The sequence below is a fragment of the Vicia villosa genome, linkage group LG7 (genome assembly GCF_029867415.1).
Source record: "Vicia villosa cultivar HV-30 ecotype Madison, WI linkage group LG7, Vvil1.0, whole genome shotgun sequence".
NCBI lineage: Eukaryota > Viridiplantae > Streptophyta > Magnoliopsida > Fabales > Fabaceae > Vicia > Vicia villosa.
Genome location: NC_081186.1, coordinates 108,055,101 through 108,070,617, shown reverse-complemented (window position 1 = coordinate 108,070,617; position 15,517 = coordinate 108,055,101). Strand labels below are relative to the sequence as shown.

The 15,517-nt window shown below is 34.7% G+C and overlaps 1 protein-coding gene across 1 annotated transcript; it reads right to left on the bottom strand.

The window, feature by feature from the left end:
• Positions 1-11,331: 11,331 nt before the first annotated feature.
• LOC131618224 (uncharacterized) lies at positions 11,332-14,309 on the bottom strand. Its single transcript, XM_058889489.1, has 4 exons — positions 13,500-14,309; positions 12,918-13,419; positions 12,659-12,740; positions 11,332-11,720 (listed from the first exon to the last, which is right to left on the bottom strand). Exons 1-4 carry the CDS (start codon positions 14,053-14,055, stop codon positions 11,499-11,501), a joined length of 1,362 nt encoding a protein of 453 aa, XP_058745472.1. The 5' UTR covers positions 14,056-14,309; the 3' UTR covers positions 11,332-11,498.
• Between the last annotated feature and the right edge of the window lie 1,208 nt (positions 14,310-15,517).

Sequence of the window (15,517 nt, the reverse complement as noted above, 5' to 3'; positions counted from 1 at the left end):
TTCATTTTTTTTAGATGCATTTACAGAACATTCTGAAACCTCTAAAACGCAAAAATTGCGCCTAGTCACTGTTGCAGAGGGTTAAAAACCCCACTTTGGTGGTTTAATTATCTGTTTAACACATTAAACAATATCTACATTGTCTCAAAATTATGTTTTTAAATGTAACTAATGATTTTTACACCTAAAAATCGATTCAAACTCTATTACGAGATATACTCTAAAATAACTTAAAAAATCGAAAACTTACCAATTAAATTGAGTTTTGAAGTTGTTGGATTGTGTTGATCGTTGATGTTGACGTTAACGGTCGAACTCGGGAGAAAAAAAACTTGGTGGAAGTTTGATTTTTGAGGTTGAGAGAGTTTGAGAGTTTTGAAATGAGAAATGTGAAGAATGGGGAGGAGAAGAGTCTGGCCTCACATTCATTTATCTTCGTCAACAATCATCTTATTCCTAACAAGAGCCAAAGCATGCAAGTCCAAGTCAAATGCATTTCTTGTACACTCAAAACCTACCACTACTAAACATGTTATGTCTTAACCTAAATGGTTCAATTATATACAAAATGAGTACAACTCTATTATGAAGAATGAAACATGGACCTTGGCTCCTCTTCCACCAAATATACAATCAATTCGATGCAAGTGGATATTCAAGGTAAAAGAAAAATATAGATGGCAGCATCAACACGTATAAGGCAAGACTTGTAGCAAAAGGATTCCATCAACAAGAACGGTTTGATTTTCATGAGAACTTTTTTTCTTGTAGTCAAGCCCACAACTATCAGGGTCATTATGTCCTTAGCTCTTAAGTACTAGTCCATACTACTTCTAAGTTATTAAGGATAAATTTGTAAGTATAAGAGTGCGCCTATGAGGGGGGGTGAATTGGGTTTTCAAAAATTTAATCGGTTTTATGAGAATACTTCTAATAATTTTTGGTTAAGTGTTTGAAGGTTTTTGTAAGGTTCTTTTCTTTTCTTTGGTAATGGTGATGAATGCAATAAAGTGCGGAAAAGTAAAGAACGCAACGATATATACTGGTTCCCCTCACAATCCGAGAGTACTCCAGTCCCCTTTCAAACACGAAAGAGATTTCACTATAGTTAGAATTATTGTACAAGCCTATGCCTACTATCTAACCTATAGGGTGATCAAAGGTTCTTAACACCTTTAAGATCAATCAACACTAATGTGTATGAAGAACAATCCTCTTCAAACACAACACTTACTTCCAACAATCCTGGATAGTAAGGAGATAATACTTTTGAATTTATACAAGAGATTTAGATGAAATTTGTATAGCACTATCAATCTTGGATTGATCTTCTTCTTCAAATAAACAATTCTAACAATGAATATAAATGTTCACAATGTATGCATGAAACTTTGAATAGATTTCTCAATGAAAATGTGTATGGAAAGTTTCACTTGAAAATGAGAATTTATGAACACTTGAGAATATTGAAAGATGAAGAATATGGTTTATGAATTGTTAATGAAGAAGGTGATTTTTGAATATGAAAGATGTGTAATATATAGTGTGTAAAACACCTCTTCAAAAGGTTATTTTTCCATGAAGCAATGCAATGTTTAAAAGGTATAAAGACAATTTCGTTTGAGTGTAAAATGCAATGGAAAAACACACTGGTTCAGTAGGAACCGGTTCCTGTATAGGACAACCCGGTTCCTGCTGAACGTTACAGCAGAAAATTTGAATTTTGAACGTGGGAACCGGTTCCTGCATAGGGACAACCCGGTTCCCCATAGTAAACCACAGAATGCTGAAATTTGAGAATGCTGGGAACCGGTTCCCCCATAGGGACAACCCGGTTCCTAAAACCTTTATTTTGAATTTTAACTATGAAAAAGGTTTTAAATGAACTCTTTGATATATGAGACTTGTTCATGATTATGATATGCATGAGAGTATATTTTGTGAACAATTATATGTCAAAGTGAGTATTGTTTATACCTTTGCCATTTATTGCTTGATTCTTGAATCTTTATTATTTCTTCAAGACTTTGAAATTGTGTGTTCTTTGCTTAAGACTTGAGATACTTTTTGCACATCCTTTATGAAAGCTTGATGTCCATATTGTCTTCATCAAAACAAACTATGCTTGAGATGCTTTGCAATTACATTCTCCCCCTTTTTGATGATGACAACCAAGACTTGAAAACGTTTTTGAAGAGAGTTGTTTTGTGCTTTTGAAAAAGTGTTTGAATCAATGCAAGGCTCCCCCTATGTTAGAGACCCCCCCTAAATCCATGCTTCCTTGATTTATGGTGATGAGTTTCATTTGATAATTTTAACAATGGCCTGCATTTTCTTTGAAACAAAACAACAACAATACATGCATAATATCCTTCTCCCCCTTTGTTATTATCAAAAAGGATGGGGAAAAAGAGAAAAAATATATGAAATATAACACAATGTAAAATACCAAAAAGTTAACACACAAATGAAATACTACAAACGATACGAAACGTAGTTTTTTACGGTTACAACATAAAACAGAAATAGTCCTAAACATCACAAACATGAATGGAACATTGTCTAGAACATAAATAAAAACTTAATAATAAAAAGAAAACATGACATAGAATTTAAAGGAAATAAATTAGTCACTTTCATCCATGTGTTCTTCATCATCATCATCATCTTGTTCATCTTCTTCTTCATCACTTCCTTCCTCTCCCTCATAATGAGCTAAGATACGCCTTTGAGTCCGTTGAATTTCCCGCATTTGTCTTCTCATAAGGTTATGCTCATAGTTATTCTCCCTCTTGTTGTTATCAATGGATGTTTGAATAGAACAAAGCTTGGCAATCATCATATCCATTGTATATCCACCTTCGGGACGTTGAGGATCTTGTGGCACGGCTGGCTCAAAATCAACTTTGTAAACGAATCTACCTTCACGATCCGTAACTATTCCTGTGTTTTTAAGAGCGGTAGCAGTGGTGATAGCACACTCTTGTTCATCCATATTTTTCTTTGGTTCCCTTTGGAGGAGAACACCAGCATTCCGAACAATATGAGAGATGGCCCTTGCATAAGGTAAGCCTCCTTTAAGGGAAGCCATAAGCTGCATGTGGCGCATAATTGAAAGCGCCCAATTGACTTCAATACCACGCCTTAGAGCAAGCAACACCATCAACTCGAACTCATTGACCCTGGAATGGTTAGAATTCTTTGGAAATAAAACATAAGCAATGATAAGATGGAGCATCCTATCACTCACCGATAAGCTTGAACCGAACATGTTAAACTTGATAGCAAGCTGTTGGCGAACTGACTCACGTTGAGTTGGTCGGCACATATCCACAAAAACATCAATCTTACTATACGGTTGCCAATCCTCCGGTATGTTACCTTGAAGGAGCACTAAGCCTTGAGATGGAATTCCTAACACTCTTCCAAATTCCTCAACATCTAAGCATATATCCTTATTTGAAACTTTTGACAATAATGTGAAATCATCAAATTCATCGGTTACTATCCTAAGATTGTGGTAAAACTCTCTAACCAAATCCGGATAATAATCACCATGGTCAAGCACAAAATTAGCGACCCCTGCATTAGCTAGTCTGCCCGGAAAATTGAAGCTGTGATTAGGGAAATCGGGTAGTTTACCGTATTTTGCCGCAAGGAGTTTTCGACTCCGGATGTTGAATGTGAGTCTCCGACTCTTGACCGTTGGTTGAATCTCTTGAGGATCTTCACTTGTCTCTCCCATTTTGTTCTTTCCTTTTGCACTTCTTGAAACTTTGGGTGCCATTGTTGAAAGGAGTTGAAAGTTAGGGTTTAAGTTGAGGTTTTAGGATTTGGTAAGTGGAGAAGGATTTGAGTGAATTGTGTGAAAGAGTGGAGGATTATATAGTGTTTTGAGGTAGTGGGTATTTAATTTTGATAGTTATGGTGAGATAGTGGAGCTTTGAATTGGGTTGACAATGGAGGTGGAAGGTTGAAGAAGATGAAGATGAATGTTGAATGAGAGTAAATGTGAGTGAATGAGTGTAAATGTGTGGTGTGAAGTGATATAATGTGTATTAAATTAAAATAAGATATAAAAGAAAAAATATTCAAAACAATACTAGCCACACAATCAATTTCGTAACAGCTAAAAGATAAGCAAAAAAACTGGAAAAAGTACGTGGGAACCGGTTCGTCCCTACATGGGAACCGGTTCCTGAGACACAAAGAAAATACGCCTCTGGAAATTAGTATGGGGAACCGGTTCGTCCCTACATGGGAACCGGTTCCTGGACTGAAAATTTTCAAAAACTTTAATTTTATGAAATATAAAGCACATATACCATATAAAATTACTAAGTCATAATAAATGAATATTTATAAAGCATTTTTATCACATAAAGTGTTAGAAACATGTACCTTTGATGTATGAACAGATTTTAAACATCACCTTCGTCTAAAATTCCAAGCTCTCGTCGAATTTTGTAAAAAGATTCTTTTGGGAGAGGCTTGGTGAAGATATCCGCAAGTTGATTATGAGTATCTACAAAAGTGACTTCAACATCTCCTTTAAGCACATGATCGCGAAGAAAATGATGTCGAATGTCTATGTGTTTGGTTCTTGAATGCATGACCGGATTCTTTGTAATATTTATAGCACTTGTATTGTCGCATCGAAGAGGAATGCATCCGAGATCAAGTCCGTAGTCACGAAGTTGTTGCTTAAGCCAAAGAATTTGTGCACAACAACTACCCGCTGCTATGTATTCCGCTTCGGCCGTACTAAGAGCAACACATGCTTGCTTTTTACAAGCCCATGATACTAATGCATTTCCAAGAATATGACAAGTACCACTTGTGCTTTTACGATCAGTTTTACATCCTGCATAATCCGCGTCAGAATAACCAATTAAATTGCAAACACTACCTTTAGGATACCATAAGCCAACGTTGGTTGTTCCTTTGAGATACTTCATGATCCTTTTAACTGCCATAAGATGTGATTCCTTTGGATTTGCTTGGAAGCGAGCACAAAGACAAACACTAAACATTATGTCAGGACGGCTTGCCGTCAAATACAATAAAGAACCAATCATACCTCGATACTTGGTAATATCAATTGGAGTACCGGATTCATCTTGATCAACATATGTACCGGAGCCCATTGGAGTATTCATTGCTTTACAATTGTCCATATCAAACTTCTTTAATAGTTCTTTACAATATTTGGATTGATTGATAAAGATTCCATCTTTGAGTTGCTTAATTTGTAGTCCAAGAAAGTAATTCATCTTTCCCATCATAGACATCTCGAATTCTCCTTGCATCATCAATGAGAATTCCTCACACATTTCTTTGTTGGTCGATCCAAAAATGATATCATCAACATAGACTTGAACCAATAAAGTGTTACTCTTGATTTTCTTAATGAACAAAGTTTTATCAACCTTACCCTTTTCAAAACCCTTTTCACACAAAAAATTGCTAAGTCTATCATACCATGCTCTAGGTGCTTGCTTTAATCCATAAAGAGCCTTTCTCAACTTAAAGACATGTGAAGGATTCTTGAAGTCTTCAAATCCCGGGGGTTGTTTGACATAGACTTCTTCATTGATGTAGCCATTTAAGAATGCGCTCTTGACGTCCATTTGATAAAGCTGAAAATTTAATGAACATGCATAAGCAAGTAAAAGACGAATAGCTTCTAACCTTGCAACCGGAGCAAATGTTTCTTCAAAGTCGATTCCTTCTTCTTGATTGTAACCTTGGGCCACCAATCTTGCTTTGTTTCGAACAATTATACCATTCTCATCAAGTTTGTTCTTAAACACCCATCGAGTACCTATGATGTGTTTGTTACTTGGTCTAGGAACAAGTTCCCAAACTTGATTTCTCTCGAATTGATTTAATTCTTCTTGCATTGCATTTATCCATTGATCGTCTCCTAAGGCTTCATCAACTTTGGAAGGTTCAATTTGAGAAACAAAAGCCATGTGTAAGCAAGCATCTTTGAGATTTAATCTTGTTGCTACTCCTTGACTAATATCACCAATAACTTTATCAATAGGATGATCTCTATGAGTTCTCCATTCTTTTGGTAGATCATTGGTGTTTGATTCTTGTTGTACACTTTCTTGTTGAACACTTTCTTGTTGTACTTCCGGTGCCTTCATAATTATATCATTTGAAGGTTCTTCCGGTGCCTTCACAATTGTATTATTTGAGGGTTCTTCCGGGGGTAAATCTAAAGGATCATCATCATCACAAACAACTTCTTCCTCTTTGGAAGTGTTAGTCTCATCAAAAGATACATGCATGGATTCTTCAATAGTTAAAGTTCTTTTATTATAAATTCTATATGCTTTACTAGAAAGAGAATAACCAAGAAATATACCTTCGTCGGATTTCTCATCAAACTTACCAAGATTGTCTTTGTCATTGTTGAGAACAAAGCACTTGCACCCAAAAATGTGAAAGTGAGCAATGTTTGGCTTTCTTCCTTTGAAGAGTTCATATGGAGTCTTCTTTAAGATAGGTCTAATGATTACTCGATTTCCAACATAACATGCCGTACTAACCGCATCCGCCCAAAAATATTTAGGAAGATTTGCATCACTAAGCATTGTTCTTGCAAGTTCCACTAGAAACCTATTTTTCCTTTCAACTACTCCATTTTGTTGTGGAGTTCTTGGTGCTGAAAAATTATGAGAGATACCATGTTCTTCACAAAATTCTTCAAACGATGCATTTTGAAACTCTCCACCATGATCACTTCTTATGGATACAATCTTTAATGATTTTTCATTTTGGATTTGTTTTGCATACTTCTTAAAGGCTTTAAAAGCATCACTTTTCTGCACAAGAAACAAAGTCCAAGAATATCTAGAATAATCATCAACAATAACTAAAGCGTATACATTACCTCCGAAGCTTCTTGTCCTTGATGGACCAAATAGATCCATATGCAACAATTGAAGTGGTCTTGTTGTAGTCACCACATTCTTTGGTTTGAAAGATGATTTGGTTTGCTTTCCCTTTTGACATGCATCACATAATTTATCTTTGACAAACTTTATCTTGGGTAGGCCAATAACAAGATCATGTTTGGTTAACTTATTTAAATGATCCATATGAATATGGGCTGCTCTTTTATGCCATAACCATGATTCATTATTGTTTACCAAAAGACATTTTACTTTCAAAGATAAATCATTTAAAGAAATCATAAAAATGTTATTAATTCTTGTACCTTTGAGTTTTACCTCATTGGTGACTTCATCGATGATCAAGCATTCTTCCTTAGTGAATTTGATCTTGAAGCCTTTGTCACAAAGTTGGCTAATGCTTAGAAGATTATGCTTTAGTCCTTCAACATAAAGAACATCTTCAATGGATGTGAAAGGTGGTGCACCAACTTTGCCTTTGCCAAGAATTCTTCCCTTATTGTTGTCTCCATAAGTGACAAAACCCTTGGCCTTTAACCTTAGATCTGAAAATTGGTTTAGGTCACCCGTCATATGCTTTGAACAACCACTATCTAGATACCATAGGTTTGAAGTGGTCTTCAAGCAAACCTACAAAACAAATTAAGTTTTGTTAGGTACCCAAATGGCTTTGGGTCCATCATAGTTAGTTCCTTTCTTCACCCATACATAATGTCCACTAGGAACACTAAAGTTCCTTACATAACAAGCATTGGGTGTGTGACCAATAATACCACAATAAAAACAAGTAGGTTCAAAGTTACTTCTATATCTAGGAGGATAAGATTTCTTCTTAACAAAGTTCTTCCTTTTAGGATAATGTTGCATTACTTTAGGCTTGATCACTTTCTCTTGAATTGGTTGGTTACTAGCCTTGACAAAGATAGTCTTGTTGGATGTTGGTTTATCAAATTTAGAGAAACCAAGTCCGCTCTTATCATTGGAGTATCTTTGTGTGCTAAGAACATTTTCCAATCCAATTTGCCCTTTTTCATATCTTTCTAAAACACGTTTTAATTGGACAATTTGGAAGGAAAGTGATTCACAATTCTTGCATACAACATTATCTTCTTGAACACTAATCATTTTTTCTTTGTCATCTTTATGTTCTACTTCAATTATCTTAACCTTCTCTTCTAACGATGATATTATTTTCTTTTGAGATGAGATAGTTTTATAGAGAATTTTGCATTCTTTTAATAATTCTTCTATTGCACCTTGCGCACCATTATCAAAAAGAGAATTATCATAACTAACCTCGCCTTCTTCATCGTCGGAGTGGTGTGATGCCATTAGTGCTAGATTTGCACTTTCGTCACTATCGGAGTCCGATGAGGAACTTACTTCATTATCTTCCCATGCTATGTAGGCCTTTTTATTTTTGAATTCTCTTTTGCCTTTGAATACATTCTTCTTTGAAAGCTTTGGACATTCTGGCTTTATGTGTCCTTGTTTCCCACATTCATAGCATGTAACTTCTTGTGATGAAGTGGATGCTTCTTTATCTTTATGCTTTGAGAATTTCTTTCTTTTGACATAGTTAGTATTATCAATATTATTTTTATTACCAAAAAATTTGCCTAACCTTTTTACAAGAAGCAAGAAGTTTTCATCTTCATCCGATGCATCTTTCATTTTGCTTTCTATTGAATCTACTTTTAATGCAATGCCTTTGGATTTCTTCTCTAAGTTCTCATGCTTTTCCAATCTTCCAAGTTCTGTCTCATATTCTTGAAGTTTTCCAAATAGTGTTGCGGAAGTAAGTTTTGATAAATTCTTCTTTTCGGATATCGCCGTCACTTTTGGTTGTCACTCCCTTGTCAAAGATCTGAGCACTTTAAGATTAAGTTCTTCGGTAGTAAGAGTCTTTCCAAGTGCCTTCAAGTGATTTGTCAAATGTACGAATCGTTTTTGCAAATCGAGAATAGTTTCTCCGGGCTTCATTCTAAACAGTTCGTACTCTTGGCTTAAAGTATTCAACCTTGATCTTTTAACTTCAGCGGTACCTTCATGAGTTTCTACAAGAGTATCCCAAATTTCCTTTGATGTTGTACATGTTGATATTCGGAAGAATTCATCCATACTAAGAGCACCATGAAGAAGACTGATCGCCTTTTTGTCAGCAAGAACCCTTTTTCTATCATTATCATCCCATGACGCTTTAGGTTTCTCCGATCCAACACCATTAACGACCGTTGTAGGAACAAGAGGACCTTGTAGGACAGCCTCCCAAACTTCTTCTCCTTGTGCTTCTAGATGAGCCTTCATTTGGATTTTCCAAAAGTCAAAATATTCACCACAGAACAATGGAGGCTTGTTGTTAGAACCACCATCTTTGAAAACCGGTCTTTGATTTGCGGAAGCCATTCTGGATCTTTAGGAACAAGTTACCTATAACTTGCTCTGATGCCAAATGTAAGTATAAGAGTGCGCCTAAGAGGGGGGGGGTGAATTAGGTTTTCAAAAATTTAATCGGTTTTATGAGAATACTTCTAATAATTTTTGGTTAAGTGTTTGAAGGTTTTTGTAAGGTTCTTTTCTTTTCTTTGGTAATGGTGATGAATGCAATAAAGTGCGGAAAAGTAAAGAACGCAACGATATATACTGGTTCCCCTCACAATCCGAGAGTACTCCAGTCCCCTTTCAAACACGAAAGAGATTTCACTATAGTTAGAATTATTGTACAAGCCTATGCCTACTATCTAACCTATAGGGTGATCAAAGGTTCTTAACACCTTTAAGATCAATCAACACTAATGTGTATGAAGAACAATCCTCTTCAAACACAACACTTACTTCCAACAATCCTGGATAGTAAGGAGATAATACTTTTGAATTTATACAAGAGATTTAGATGAAATTTGTATAGCACTATCAATCTTGGATTGATCTTCTTCTTCAAATAAACAATTCTAACAATGAATATAAATGTTCACAATGTATGCATGAAACTTTGAATAGATTTCTCAATGAAAATGTGTATGGAAAGTTTCACTTGAAAATGAGAATTTATGAACACTTGAGAATATTGAAAGATGAAGAATATGGTTTATGAATTGTTAATGAAGAAGGTGATTTTTGAATATGAAAGATGTGTAATATATAGTGTGTAAAACACCTCTTCAAAAGGTTATTTTTCCATGAAGCAATGCAATGTTTAAAAGGTATAAAGACAATTTCGTTTGAGTGTAAAATGCAATGGAAAAACACACTGGTTCAGTAGGAACCGGTTCCTGTATAGGACAACCCGGTTCCTGCTGAACGTTACAGCAGAAAATTTGAATTTTGAACGTGGGAACCGGTTCCTGCATAGGGACAACCCGGTTCCCCATAGTAAACCACAGAATGCTGAAATTTGAGAATGCTGGGAACCGGTTCCCCCATAGGGACAACCCGGTTCCTAAAACCTTTATTTTGAATTTTAACTATGAAAAAAGTTTTAAATGAACTCTTTGATATATGAGACTTGTTCATGATTATGATATGCATGAGTATATTTTGTGAACAATTATATGTCAAAGTGAGTATTGTTTATACCTTTGCCATTTATTGCTTGATTCTTGAATCTTTATTATTTCTTCAAGACTTTGAAATTGTGTGTTCTTTGCTTAAGACTTGAGATACTTTTTGCACATCCTTTATGAAAGCTTGATGTCCATATTGTCTTCATCAAAACAAACTATGCTTGAGATGCTTTGCAATTACAAAATTCTCTATTAACGGAACTCTGCACACCAAGAATCTCGTTCGAACTATCCTCCGCGACCATGTTACTTGCAAAAACTAAGCATATTGAATTTGATATTCATTTTGTGCACGAAGGAGTTGCAACCGATAGACTCAATCTAACATATCCCAAAGACTACAAAGATTGTAGATGCACTCACTAAGCCTCTTCCTCATGTCGTGTTTCAAGCTTCTAGCTCAAGCTCAAGGTTGCACCCAAACTTCATGTCATATTTCAAGCATTCTAGCTCAAGCTCAAGGTTGCACCCACACTTCAACCATGAACTTGTGGAGGGTATTGGGATGCACTTTATGCACTTAGGAAAATGAGATAAGTTGTGAGCTAGTTAGAATAACTAACTAGCTCTTGCATTGTGTAACTAACTATCAAAGCTTGCAAGGCTACTACATATAACAAGCATCCTCTCTTGTAAAATGTAATGAACTTTACACAAAAAGATCTTGTGTTATCTCTCTCAAAGAATCAATTTACATTGTGAACAACTAGATGTAAAGATAGTTTCTCTTCATGGAGAGTTTGACAAAGAAATTTATATGATCCAACTAGAAGACTTTTAAATAACAAGATAAAAAAAAAAAAACTTAGTTTGCAGACCAGCCAAATTTCTATACTGTCTAAAGCAAGACCTTATATGTTGGTACACAAAATTTGATTCTTTCATCATTAGTCTTGATAACCATATAATGAGTTCATACCATTGCATAGGTTAGATGATGGTGATTTTTATAAAAGTAATTAATTCAAAATCAATTTTTGTCAATGTTCAACCAAACAACATGTTATAGTTAATGGTTGTTATTACAAGGAAAACATCCACATGAGTTGTACCTAGAAAATTGTGAATTATGCTTATGAATAATCTTTTTAGCATGTTGGGTTGATTTTTCCATTTGTTCTAAGTGCTGCTGTCTAGCTGTTTCTCTCCATTCCTCAGCTTTCCTGTGAACCACTGACATCCTCTTCATCAACTTCTCTTCTAAGTTTGATTTCATCTTTTGGATTTTCACCTATAAATAAATAAAAAGCATGCTTAGTTAGTTTGTTTCAATGACTCCCCCCAACTTGGAAATTTAAAATTTTTCTTGGAATGTGTAGTATTCTATTAATCAAATTTGTGGTTTTCAATGATTTTGAAGACTTTGTAACATTTGATTTGTTTGAATAGACAATATTATTCCTTGTAGTTTTCAACTTGGTCTTGCTTAGAATTACTACATTATTCTTATGGTGTGAATAAAATAGTAGATTGATTCCCTAAAATTATAATGATTTTTTAAGAGTTTTATATGTTAGTATGAAACTAGGGAAGCATGGTGAGGAAGAATAAAGTGGACTATTGTATTGTTTGGTCAAAGTAAAAATAATAATGAATAATGGTCCATGAATAGGGGGTGGCTCGAGGGGCTTTGGATTCTACATAGTATAATTTAGGACAACCTGCTACCCCATGTGCATCACAGAAAAAAACAGCCATCTTGAAGGATCAAGATTCTTGACGGTCGATATGTTCCGACTTCACACAATCTTTGTATATTATGGACGGTCAGATCGAGATCAAATAGTCTAAATTTTAAAAAAATAATAGAATTTGTGTTTGTCGCAAATAGTGTAATCTAATTTAACTGTTATCAATGAACTAATTGCCCGATTGACTAATTGCGTGAATGTATCAGGGTGGATGAGGTAACTCAACTGATATGGACTAATTGAATTAGATGACGGTAAGTTGTTGGTTCAGAGTTCAATCTCTAGATCAAATCAACCCTTAATCGAGTTCAAAAATTACATGTATTTTTTGATGTATTTATATACATTGTAATTTATAACTTAGTATAACTTTTTGTATCTTACTACATTAATGTTTTCATGTGGTATTTGATGATACTTGAAAACAATTGCAAACCTACCAAAATTCATGAGAAAAAAGAGATTGGCAATGAAATACCTCAAGCTTTCTTGACCTTGCTTCTGCTTTAGCATTTTGGAGGTTAATCCAAGCTTGGATTTTTGCTTCTTCTCTCTGATATCTGCATCAATGCAAATCACAATTTAGTTCTAACCAATACATATAAGATGAGATATTTTTAGCCGTGGTTTAATCGTGTCAAATTTTGGGTCTAGTGCAGTAGCGCGTCTAGCACGCCCTCAAAGATATCATGTCATTTGGTTCGATTTATAAAACATTGATTGTGAGGTTAAGTTACCTAAGACAACACTTATTCTTCTCCTCTTCTTCCCAATTAGCAGTAATGCAATCAGAATCCGCCTTCAAACTAGCATTATGCCTCAAACTTTTCGATATCTCCTTTTCCTCCTCTTCACTCGAACTCCAATTCGGCGCAACCATATCATACTTCATTGTTCCACATTGCAGTTTATCAAAATGACACTCTTCCAGCTTAATACCATCCACACTGCAGCCATTCCCATCGACATTATCCAACGCCAACGGTCCTGATCTACTAGCCGGAGTATTGTGTCGCGCAGGCGATGAACTCTTGAACGGCGTATGACATCTCGAAGTCGTGGAACTTCCCAACGGAGTCATCTCCGTGCCAACATCCTTGTGCTTAACCTCATGAATCACTTCTGTGTAAGCAGCATCATTATTCATTGATTCATCATAAGCTTGATTCTTAAACAAGAATCCTTCTTTTGTTGGTTCTGAATAGATGAATTTTGGTTCTATGCTTTCTGTAAACTTATCTACATTGCAAAAAAGTTGAAAAAAAGCTTAGAATTCAATTAAGACAAAAAGCAGAAAAGTGTAGATTGTGAAAAGTAACCTTTTAGAACTATGTCTGTTGGATATGAGATTCCATTGAAAGCTTTATTGTGGTCCAAAGATGAAGAAGAACTTTGACATTTAGTAACAACTTTTGAAACCTTTTGTTCCACTTTCTGCTTAAAGCTATTATTACTATTATCACATTGTTTGGTTCCAATGTTTGAGGAATCTGAAGAAACATGTTTAAGGTTGCTGTTATTGTGAGCTGGTGAGTCATGACAGGAAGTGCTTATGAGCCATTTTTCAGCATCATCCCATTTGGAAGGAAAACTCTTTCTAGGAAGATTGTTTCTTCCAGCAAGAGAAGATGAAGAAGAGCTGAAGCTGAAAAGTGGTCTTCCTGGTGTTGAAGGAGCTTCTAGCTTTCTGAGGTGAGTTGAAGAATCATTGGTGAATCTTGTGTTGACTGCATTGGGGTTTGGTAGTGGGAAAGACTTGACAAACTCAGAGGTTTCTCTTAGGTTGAGGTTGCAAAGTGGATCAATGAAATCATCAACAAAAGGGTTGTTGTTGTTGTTGTTGTAATAGTCTTTGTTTTTTGTATGCATGTTCATGTTTTTTTTTTTTCTGTTCAAAGGGTGGTTTTTGAAATCAGAAGAAAAGATGGTGAAGAAAAGGAAGAAAAAAGAAAGATGTTGAAGCTAAAAGAGATGGTTTTTATGTGTTGTGGTACCAAGAATGACGAAGGTTGAGTGAGTGATGAGTCTATGGGTAGTGAGGTCCATGGCCTTATTTTTGGGGTCACTGTTTTCTAAGGAGGGAAGTTACTTTGACTAGTCTGGTTGCTTCAGTTATCTTCATTTCTTAATAGTACTAACTTTTACCAAAATATAAATATAACTTCTTTTTCTTTTTTTTGTTTGTATATTTATAGATCTAGTTTGAATATTCTTCGGAATCACGATCGCTGATGTAGATTCTTGATGCAGTGATACAGATTAATCCAATATGATTATACAAGGCTGATCTTCAATATTAGCACTTTAATATTTAAATCAATATTTTTGTGCGGTGGTATATATACAATAGGCGATCATTGAACTTATACCGTGTTTAATCTAAGATCGGCTCAGGACAAATATATTATTCAATCTTATAATATCGAAATAGATTTATAAACTATGAAGTGACACCTTAAGATTTGTGTGTTGCAATGTTCGCGCGCATCAATGTTCGACATTTGTACTATGTTATGACATTAATTAGAAAACTCAGACAAATATTGTCGATTTTTTGTTTCACACTATTTGAATCATCGTCTAAAAATTTATATATATTTATTTGAATTGGTGTCTGACATCTATATAACTTTAAATTATTTATTTCGATATTCTTTATATATTTTTTTGACATAATCTTAAATACATCAAAAATATAATGTATTTGATATTAAAATTTTGATGTCACAAAATGATTTCTCTAACTCATTAAACTTAACATTATGATGAAGTATGAAGTTTGGACAGTGAGTGAGTGAGCAGAAACTGAGCATGAGAAGCAGTGAAACAAGACATGCTGAAGAAGGAAAAAAGAACATGGACATAGTTAGAAGCAGGGACTAATAAAATGAGTCACATGTAAAGGGACAAAGAAACAGTCCTATATAGACTTAGTTTGTCTTCTCACTTTCTCGAGGACAAGGATTGGATTGGATGAGGAACAAGACGAGATTGTACATTATCAAAAGAAGAGAGGATCTTTCATTAGTAGTAGTACAAGTATTTTATCATTTTTTAATAAGAATGGTATGAAACAGCTTAGCATAGAATTGGATGGTTGTCAATGTCCTAGACTATAATAGGTCACACTCAACACAGAACTTTGTATAGAAATCTCAAAATTTAAAACTAAAAGGAGCAAGAAAAATGCAAAAGAAATAATAAATCTACTAGATTTTGGAGGTTAATATTGTCAATAAATTTTAGAGTTAAATATTATTTCTCTAATTTTAAATATTTGAAATTTTGTTTTAAATATCTGAATCTTTTACAATTTTGCATCCACACTTTTAGTCCT

Coding starts and splice junctions, on each gene's coding strand:
- LOC131618224 (XM_058889489.1), bottom strand. CDS start 14,055: ATGAACATGCATACAAAAAACAAAGACTATTACAACAACAACAACAAC. Junction 13,420..13,499: donor AACAGACATAGTTCTAAAAG/GTTACTTTTCAC, acceptor TTTGCAATGTAG/ATAAGTTTACAGAAAGCATA. Junction 11,721..12,658: donor CAAGGTCAAGAAAGCTTGAG/GTATTTCATTGC, acceptor ATTTATTTATAG/GTGAAAATCCAAAAGATGAA.